An 11000-nucleotide genomic window follows, 5' to 3' on the forward strand; every position below is an offset into this window, starting at 1 on the left:
CTAACAAGTACAAGGTTTCTACTCCCTGTGTGGTCAAGGACGGGATTGCAGGAAGCATATGCACACTGTCCATAGCACCATAACCATGATGTCAATCCAAACTAATCCCATCTGCCTGCATGCGTTCTATCTCTCTCGTTCCTTGTCTGTTCCTGTGCCTACCTTAAACACTGCTCTTGTGTCTGCTTCTCTATCTTCCCCTTGTGGCTTATACTAGGCATCTACCACACCCTGGTTAAAAAAAAACTTGCCTTGTAATGCAGGAGAATTATTTGTGGAATGCTTCAGGGATTGCTTTTTAGAGCTGTATATTATGGAGCTCACACAGAAACAGGTTATTTTAGATTTCACCTTAAGTAATGAGAAAGATTATTAAGGGAGCTTGTGGTTAAAGGTCCCCTAGGAGGTAGTAACCATAGTGTGCTAGAACTCCAAATGCAGTTTGGAAATGACCCATAGGTTCATAACCAGTGTTTTCAATTTAAATACAGGGAGTTATATTGGTAGCGGGGGAGTGGGGCTGTTTAAGATGAACAGGTAAACAAGTTGAGAGACAGATAAGTAGAATAATAGTGGCACATATCCAAACAGCTGGTGTACGTGCTCTTTAAGAGTTTATCCCAGTCAAAAAGATGGAGTCTGTGAGAAAGAGATAATCAGTAATTTTAAATTAAAAGTTAAGGTACAGAAAGTGTCGAAGAATGGTGTAAACCAGATGAGTACTGGGATCTTGGGGTCTAGCAGCAGAAGACTAAGAATCTTATAGGCAACATAAAAATGAATTGTCAAGAAAATTTCCATGTACCGGTAGTATAAAAAGAAATAGTGGAAGTTTCTGTGAGTATATAAATAGAAGAGCCTGTGGTAAATATGATATCTCTGGAGATTGATGCAAAGAAATGGCTGATATGTTTAATAAACTTACTGCATCAGTTCTCATCTTGGAGATACCCTGCTCCTATTGTGTTTTGGGGTGTTTTCTAGTCCAGGGCACTGTCCATCTCCTCACCTCAGAAAAGCAACGGTCATAACCAATCCCTCAGTTTTATACCAGCTGGCTCACTCGGTAAAATGAAGTGAAGTGATTTGTTTTCTAATTGATTTTGTAAATTTAATGTCTGTAACAAAGTTGTATTTAAATTACATTTAGGAGCCTTTGGAAAGGCCTTTGATCATAAATGCTGACAGAAGGCCAATCAAGTGGTTAGGGGAGCCTCAGTTTATAGCAACTGAGGTTTACTCAGTACTCCTGCACCCTGTTCCACTTTGGTTGTAGCATCAATGCCTAGGAGACCAGTGGGGTGCATGGAGATGGATTTGGCAGCTGGTGCATGGGTGTAGTAATTTTCAGCTGGTTGGGACTGGAGCACATTTGCATTCATTTTCTACACTGCCACTTTCACCCCACCCCCCAGAACTGCAATCTGGGGCAGAGTCGAGGAGAGCTGGTAGGCCTTAGCAAACTCATTCATTCACTCAGAGAGGGCAGCCCTTCCAGCACCTGTGTTCCTCTCCCCACATGGTGTTTTTGTTCACTTCCGACTTATAAACAGTTGTCAAGAACAGAACCTTGGAGACTGCTTAGAGTGAAATGTATATAACATCTGATTTGAGCCATTGGTACATCTTATTTTGTTTTTATTTCCAGTGAAAGCTTCACTTTTGTTACAAAATTTTTAATTTTAAAAACTGCTATATTATTTTTGTAAACACATTAATCTTTATTTACATTAAATGATTAAAATATGAATTTGATATGTGGCTATTTTCATAAAAGTTTAGAAGAGATACAGACTTTAAAGGTAAAATGTTTGAACGTAGGACAACAACATTCCAATAACTGAATAATGCTGTGCCAGAAAATAGTGATAATTAATTCTGTAAAACAAATATGAATTGTTTTCTCATCCCACCTGTTTGAGTGCTAAACTACAGGAATTTTTCTTATAATAAACCAGAATGACCTTTTCACCAGGTGAATGCACTTGTACAATGGTTTCTGTTAGGGCGTTATGCTCAGGTTGTTAGGAATCAATGTTTAAATGTTACTTTCATTTGTTACTTTACTGGCATTTTTTACAACTTTGGTAAAACCTATTTAGCTTTGAGTGTGCATTTGTAATTTATTTTTGCTGTTACATGAGGAATTTTCATCCAACAAAACTTTTTTTCTTTCATGTGCTTTGTCAGCTTTCTCTTCTACAACTCTGATCTTTTTTCTCATTTTCTGCAACGATTTCCAGGAGGATCTTCTCCTATGTATATGCAGATTTTCTGATAGAATCAAGATGGGCCAAAGTGGATGAAATAGCACCAAGTAACCTGGCAGTCCTTAGACTTCTCTGTGTGAAAGTGTATTCTTGTATACAGTGGATTCTGGTTAATTGGGCCACTGGTTAATTGGGACTTCCATTTATTTGGGACAAATCTTAAAGAATAAAAACACACCAAGAAAATATTTGGAATTCCCTTTGTTTATTTGGTACACTATGCCACTCAACAGGTGCAGTTGACTAATGCCGAACAGTTTCTACTGTCAGTCTTGAGCACTTATATGTCTATTCAACCATGTGTCAGTTGCATGTGTTTGTGCTCAAAAAGCAGTGATTTCTGTCACTGATAGTTGGCGAGAAATGATCAATAAGACAATTCAGAACTGTTTTGATCACTGCTTTCAAGCATTCAGGCTTGGAGATGCCGGAAATGGCTGTTAAACATTATGAAGCAAACAGTATTTAAATAGCTTCAGTTGTGTGTGCTTGTCTAGTGTAATGTTTCAGTGTTCAGAATTAATTCTGAAGGTTTTTACTATCCTTAAAATTAAATGTAATAAATCTTATTGGTTTTTGGTTTAATATATAATCATGTATAGTATATTGTTGGAGATTTTCCATACTGGATGTCTGTTAGCCATAAATTTAGTTACTTGGTGGTTGAATATTAATAGACGGTGTCTTTCCTCTGAGAAGACTATGGAATTGACTGAGCTGCAAGGAATATACCACAAACATTGGAGGAGTAATTTATTGTGTTTTCAATGCTGTCCCCATGTATACTACAATATTGTTCCTTCTCCTGCGGAAGTAGAAGAATAGCAAATTTGTCTTCAGCATTAAGATGTTGATTTGTTAGGTCTGTATTCTGACATGTTGCTGTGTGCCAGTGAACATTGCCCATGTACAGATAACTAGAAGAAGACTGAATAACTTTCTAACAACAGAAGTGAAAAAATGAGTAGAGAAGAGTAAATTTATGTGTATAATAGTGAAGGAAACTATCTGCAAATACATAATTCCTGTGGTGACAAATTATACAAAATAAAGGTGTTTATTTTGAGGGATTTGATTAATTCTCTGGAAAAACAGGTCCTGTCAGTCATATGAATAAAACAAAATTATTCAGTCAGGTTCCCATACCTTGTTTAAAGATAAACTTTGTGCTAATGAAATAGTAAGCCAGTTAAATGATCTTATATGAAAGTAATCCTTATTCTATTTTTTAATAGGTATCTCAGTTTGACCCAACTGAAACATTGCTGGAGGTGAAACTCTATCCTCAGGAAACTCTCTTCCTGGAAGCAAAGGAATGAATTCATCCATGGGACTCTGGCTTCCGAGATAGTTGATAAAAGCTCAGCATAAGTCTGAAAGCTGCAAGATCCACTTTTTGTTTTGTCCAGCTACATGCCACAACTATCTGCCTCTTTTAAAAGCCCAAAATCAACATCATCATTGTAAAATGCCTGTATGCTGCCAACCTCACAAGAAATGTAGATGTTTACAAAGATATATAGGAGGAAAGCAATCTGTGACAAACACTGACTTACAACCTTCACAATATTCTGGCCTATGTTTATTCATCAATGCACTATTCAAAAGTGAAGTGAAATATATTAGTTAGAATTGGTTTCTCTGTACCCATTCAACTACAAAATCTGTAATTCAACCAGTTTTTGGAACAAGTGCTATGATTTGAAATTCTGTATTTGTTTTAATTCAATACATACTTGAGACAATGCTCATAAATGTGCACAATTCCATGTCTGGATTTCTACTTAAAGCCTAATTTATGATGTCATGGTAGGCATAGAGTCATTCTTGACCATTGAGATTTAATGCAGTAATTTGGAAAGTATGATTTTCATACAGCACAATTTTCTTATTTGGTTTACAACTTTAGTAAAATGTAAGTGGGATATAATTTTCCATTTGTAGCCATCTTTTATAATGAGCCTGTCCTTTCCTTTTAGGTGGTTACAGAGTTAAATAGTTGTGAGTTTATATTACTACCATCAGAAAAGGTCAGGAATAAAGTGGTATGGATGAAAGACTAGTCAAGAATTTTATAATTGAACATATCCTGAGATTAATCTATCCTTTTGCCAGTGTTTTTGGTTTCCTGCATTGTATGCCTCATGGATCATGTAGCCTTTAGTGGTTATCCATTCCTCCCCATAATGCATAGTGTTCTCAGAAGACATAAAGCACTGAGGAAGATTGATTGCTTTTGTTTCCTTCTACAAGCTATACACTGACAAAAGAGTTTCAATAAAGAAATTTCTATCACAATTCAGGGCCCCAGATGGTCCTTCCAAGTGAGGGGATATTTCATCTGCGAGTCATTCAAGGTCACCTTGTTTCAGGTGCAGCCTCCTCTACATTGGTAAGATCCGAAGAAGAATGAGGGACTACTTAGTCGAACATCTTCACTCTGTTCAACACAAAAGGCAAGATCTCCCAGTGGCTATCCATTTCAATTCAACTTCCCATTCACATTCTGACATATCTGGCCATAGCCTCCTTTACTATAATGATGAGGCCAAACTCAGCTTGCAGGAGCAACACCTTATATTCCATCTGAGTAGCCTCCAACCTGGTAGCATGAGCACCCATTTCATCAATTTCCAATAATTTTTCCTCCTCACCATACTTTCTCGTTTTCCATTTCCCCATTTTGGTTACCCTCTCACCTCTTCAGGTCACCTACCCATCACCTCCTCCTCCAGCTCTTTACCTTTCCACCGATCACTTCCCAGCTTCTTCAATCCCTCTCTCCCTCACCCACCCACTTTACCCCTCACTTATTACCTGCTAGCTTGTACTGTACTCCTTCCACATTTTTATTGTGGCCTTTGCCTCCTTCCTTTCCAGTCCCAATGGAAATTCTCAGCCAAAAACATCAACTCTTTATTCCCCGCCACAACTCCTGCCTGTCTTGCTGAGTTCCTCCAGCATTGTGTGTTCCCCATAATTAAGAATGTTTTAATTTATGTTAGAAGATGTGACAGACTGAATGCAGCATACATTAACATGACTGAAGTCAAAAATAATACATCCAAATTTGAAGATGGTGCAAATTGGATGTGATTTTAGGCAGTGAGAAGGATGCAGAAGGCTTCGGGGATATAGACAGGTTAAGAAAGTAGACAACAGCATGACATGTAACATAATATGGAAAAAACATAAAAATAGGACATTTTTACATGGAGGATATAAAATGTGTTAGTATTCAGGGGGACCTGGGGTGACCTTGTACGCCAGTCACTGAAAGATGATGTAGGTACAGCAAGTACTTAAGAAATCAAACAGATTATTGGTCTTAATTGCAAATGAACTTTGTCCACAAATAGAAGCTTTTTGCACTGGTGAGATACCATCTGCAAAGCGTGCCGGTATGTCCTTCAGGTAGGTGTGGGATATAATTGTAGTTGTGGAGATGCAGTGACTGTTCTGCAGATTGATTCTGCAATGTTGGGTTTGTCATATAAGAAGAGGTTAAGCAGACAGGACCTATACACTGGTATGAAATGAGAGCACCAATCAAACCAATGCTAAAAGAAGTCATCAGTGGCAGGTACCCGTTGCGAATTCCTACCCTCCCCACTGCTGAGCTCATAATAAATGGAGCGGGAGTAGGTCATTAGGCCCTTTGAGTCTGTACTATCATTCATTAAAATCCTGGCTGGTAGCTGCATGCTGCTAGACTGGAAACCTGTGTGCCAGAGATCCTCTGTGAAGTCCCACCCTCCCTGCAGATATAGTGGAAACCTAGATTGTTAACGAGAGATGGGGGTGGGGGTGGGGAACAAATCCTCACTCACTGTGCCAGCCAGGGTAGAGCTGTGTGCCTCACATATCGGTGCTGAGCTTCGTGGCATGTGCTTCATTTTGGACATCAAGGATCCAAGCATAGAGTGACAAAGGAAGGGTTAAGATGATGAACAGCAGTTCATGTTCCCAACATAGCAAGGGGTGCCCAGCTTTTCAAACTAAGTGCAGTTGGACAGGTACAGATGCAAAGAAAGTTGTGAACCCGTTTTCTGCATTAAATACTCATAAAATTTGGTCTGATCTTCATCTATGTCACGTTAATAAACAAACACAATTTGCCTAAACTAATAACACACAAACAACTGTACTTCTCTTCACTACTGAGTACACCATTTAAGCAATCACAGAAAAGGCTCAAAGAAGTAGGTGAACCTCTGGGGTAATGCCTTCTACAAAAGCTACTTGAAGTCCAGTGTTGCAATCAACGAGATGAGATTGGAGGTGTGGGCTGTAGAGGTGCCCTGCCCTATAAAAAAAAAGGCACACAAAGTCATTACTGACGGAGTCTGCTCTTCTCAAGAAAGATCTGTTAATGTGCACCGTGCTTCGATCAAAACAACTTTCAGAGGACCTTAGAAGAAGAATTGTCGTGACGCATAAAGCTGGAAAAGGTTGCAAAAGCATTTCTAAAGCCCTTAGTGTTCATCAGTCCACAGTAATTAATACTGTTGCTACTCTCCCTAGGAGTGGACTCTTGCAACATCACACCAAGAGCACAACGTGCAGTGCTGAAGGAGGTGAAAAAGAACCCAAGGATTACAGCAAAAGACCTGCAGAAATCTTCCAGATCTTGCTCAAGTCTCTGTTTAATGTGTCCACTTTAAGAAAAAAAAACACTGAGCACGAATGGTGTTCATGTAAGGACACCATGGAGGAAACCACGGGTCTTAAGTTTACAAAAGACCACCTGGATGTCCCACAACACTTCTGGGACAATGTTCTGTGCACATAAGAGACAAAAGTTGACCTTTTTGGCAGAAATGCACACTACTATGTTTGGAGGGGAAAGGGCAGTGCACATCAACACCAAAACCTCATCCCACTGTGAAGCATGGAGGAAGGAGCATCATGGTTTGGGGCTACTTTGCTGCCTCAGGGCCTCAATGGCTTGCAATCATTAAGGGAACAATGAATTCAAAGTTGCATCATGATATCTTACAGGAGAATGTCCATCACCTGAAGCTTGATAGAAGTTGGATGATGCAATAAGACAATGATCTGAAACACAGGAGTAAATCATCAACAGAATGGTTTAAAAAGATGAAAAGTTGTGTTTTGGAATGGCCAAATCAGAGTCCAGACCTTAACCATATTGTGATGCTGTGGCATGACCTGAAGAGGACTGTTGATGCAAGGTATCCCAGAAATATTGATGGAATTGAAACAGTTTTGTATAGAAGAATGTTCTAAAATTCTTCCTTGCTGTTGTGCAAGTCTGGTCAGCAGCTACAGGAAATGTTTGGTGGAGGTTTTTGCTGCTAAAAGAGGTTCTACCAATTATTAAATATAAGTGTTCACATAGTTTTTCGAGCCTGTACTGTAAATGATTAAACAATGTATTCAATAAAGACATGAAAATTACAATTGTTAGTGTGTTACTAGTATATGTAGATTTGTTTGTCTATTATTTTGACTTAGATGAGGATTATAAGCAATTAATGCAGAAAAACAGGTAATTGCAAAGGGTTCACAAACTTTTTCTTGCAACTTTACATCTGACTGAAAAACCAAATTTCAAGGGGTACTCAGCAAGTCGAGCAGTATCGGTAAAAGATCTTACCCAGAAATGTTGACAGGCTCTTGTAATCCACAGTTGCTGCTTAACCTACTGAGGTCTTTCAGTTTTTTTTTAATTTTCTCCAGACTCCTTTATGTGCAATCTTGTGCCTCCATGTTCTTGTAACTGTTCAACTAAAGAACCATGAACATTATTATGAATCAGCTCTCTGCACTCTAATCGATTATGAAGAATGAGAGGAGAATTCTAGAAAACCTCAGAAAATCCTTACAGGACTTGATAGAGGGAAGATGTCTCTCTTGGTGGCTCATTGCCTGAAAATAAGGTGTCAACCATTTAAGCACAGAAATAAGATGAAAGATCTTGATCTGGATGGCCTTCAGAATTCTCTACCCAAGAAGGTTGTGAAGGTTCAGTTACTGAGTACGTTCAAGACAGAAGTGGAGAAATTACTTGGATATTAAAGGAATCAAGGGATATGGTGTTAGTGGAGAAAAGTGGGATTCAAGTTAAAGATTGTAACTTACTGTGAATGGTGGAGTAGGAACAAAGGGCTAAATCGCCTGCTCGTTCTGTTTTTTTGTCTCTTTAATTGTGAAATAAATATCAAAGAGTCATGGCTACAAACCTTCAATATGTTGTATAAGTAAATATAACATTTACCAGGTATAATCTGGTTCCCTCATTGGAATGTTTGCAGATGATACCAAACACTGAAAAATAATAACTCATGAAAGAATGTGGAGACCAATCAAGGAAAATGGTTGGTAGGTGACACATTATGTTTAATAACAAACAAAGAGAGATGATGCCTTTTGAGAACAAGAATACATATCATCAAAATTCCTTCTAAGCAAAGCAGCTATAAAATGTGTGTGTTGGGAATAAAGAAACTGCCGAGTCAGGCATTGTTGCTACAATGTTAACATGACAGCTACATCACTAACCAAAAGTCTGAATGCCTAAAGTTAACATGCATGTTATCACTTCGATATTTATTGGCAGATGTGGTACTGAAATTTATTTGCTTTTAAATTAACTATCTTTTTAATTAAGTTTTATCCAGAGAGAGTTTGGCATTTATTAGATATATCATATAAATTGTTAATTCCTCATTTTCAAGGCTCTACACCACATAGGAATGAATGTGAATCCTGCAACCATGTTTAGGCCCCTGTTGACAAATAAAAAGATTTTCCTGGTATGAATTTATGAAAATGCAGTAATTCCAGATTATAATATTTGAACAGTCACTGAGATGCAATTATCTAAAGAGTGAAAATCTACAAGTGCTGCAAGTACATTATGTTGAAAATACAGAGATCATATAGCATTAACTCTGCTACTCTCTACAGAAAAAAGACAAAATTAGGAATAGGTACCACGGCACTGGGGTTTACATGAAATGCAATAATATACTGTACTACATTACTTTATTATGGAGTATAATTAGCTACTTGAGTGAATCATTGATACGACTTAGCAAAAATATGCTGTTGAAAATATCTACAACTCCTGGCCCTCAAGTTTCATTAAAAAGTTCTAATCAATCTTCTATCATATACAGACAAGTTATGTACTTGTTGAAAGTTGTGATTTCTATTCTCATTCATTGTTTTGTCATATTGTGCCAGTATTCTTGTGTATATTCAGGTAACTAAAATTCATAAACCTATAAATTCTGAAGAGAGATGAACTGAAAAGAGCTGGATTATACACATCTATACTCAAATCGTACATGTGTGCAGTGGAAAGCATTCTAACATGCAGCAATACTGCATGGCACAGAATCTTCACTGTGACCACAGGAAGGGCCTACAATGGGTAGTCAAAACTGTCCAACAAATCACCAGCACCAGCCTACCTGCCATCAAGGACATATATACAGAAAAGTGCTAGAAAGGGGCCACTAACATCATAAAGGATCCTACACACCTGGCTCATGGACAATTTGTCCCACTCCCATCAGGGAGAAGGCTATGGGAGCATCCAAGCCAGGACCACCAGACTTAGAAACAGTGACTTTCCCCAAGCAGTAAGGCTGATCAATACCGCCACCCATCCACACCCCCAGCCACTACATTTTCCGTCAGTCTCCTTATGTACAGACACTCCTGTGCTTAGTGTCATGTTGGGAACATACAAACAATCAATCTGTGTATATAGCTATCTTATGTATTTATATGTATTGTGTTTTTTTCCTGTGCTGCCATCAGATCTGGAATATCAATTATTTAATTCTTCTTTACACTTGAGGACTGGAAATGACATTAAACATTACATTACATAGCCTAATTAATGTTCAACAGCCATAGCATTCATAGAGATCTGGTAACACATACTGGACATAGGTAAAAGGAATCCAATGCAACCTCAACCAGTCCTATTTCTTGTTAGGAATCTCTGGATAATTTGGTAAAATTATTAGCAATCAAAGAGATACAAATGAGAAACTATACTCAGTGGCTTCTTCATTAGTACCTAATAAAGTGGTCACTGAGTGTATGTTGATAGTACTTTGCTGTAGTCCATCCATTTCAAGGTTCAATAAGTTGGGTGTTCAGAGATAGTCTTCTACACACCACTGTTTTAACACATGGTTATTTGAGTTCCTGTCAGCTTGAATCAGCCATTCTCCTCTGGCATCTCTCATTAACAAGACATTTTCACCCACAGTGCCGTTCACTGGATGTTTTTTGCTCTTTGCTCCATTCTCTGTAAACTCTAGAGACTGTTGTGTGTGAAAATCCCAGTTTCTGAGATACTCAAACCATTCCATCTGGCGTCAACAAAAAAATCTTTGGACAAAGTCATTTAGATCATGTTTCTTCCCCATTCTGATATTTGGTCTGAACAACAACTAACCTTCTTGAACATGACTGCATACTTTTATGCATTGACTTGCTGCTACTTGATTGGCTGATTAGATTTTTGCATTAATGAAGAAGTGTATCTAATAGTGACCAATGAGTGTTATTGTAACTGCTGAATTAGAGTGGTGTTCCATTTTGTCAGACATTGGGATAGTAAGGAACTGTAGAGTTGAATTGGGACCACAGTCCTAACATTATGAATAATAGGAAAATTAGGAGAACTTGGCAGAGGAGGTGAACAAGAAGAGAAGGAAAGTTAGATTTGATAATAGCTCTGAA

General features: G+C 38.1%; 1 protein-coding gene across 1 annotated transcript in view; it reads left to right on the plus strand.

The window, feature by feature from the left end:
- Positions 1 to 8482, plus strand: part of faf1 (Fas (TNFRSF6) associated factor 1) — a 329838-nt gene extending 321356 nt beyond the window's left edge. The window contains exon 19 of the mRNA XM_073063028.1: positions 3506 to 8482. Coding sequence (XP_072919129.1) covers positions 3506 to 3589 — 84 coding nt within the window. The 3' untranslated portion in view covers positions 3590 to 8482. The remainder of the gene's footprint in view (positions 1 to 3505) is intronic.
- Positions 8483 to 11000: the final 2518 nt, after the last annotated feature.

This window comes from Hemitrygon akajei, chromosome 12 (genome assembly GCF_048418815.1).
Source record: "Hemitrygon akajei chromosome 12, sHemAka1.3, whole genome shotgun sequence".
Classification (NCBI taxonomy): domain Eukaryota; kingdom Metazoa; phylum Chordata; class Chondrichthyes; order Myliobatiformes; family Dasyatidae; genus Hemitrygon; species Hemitrygon akajei.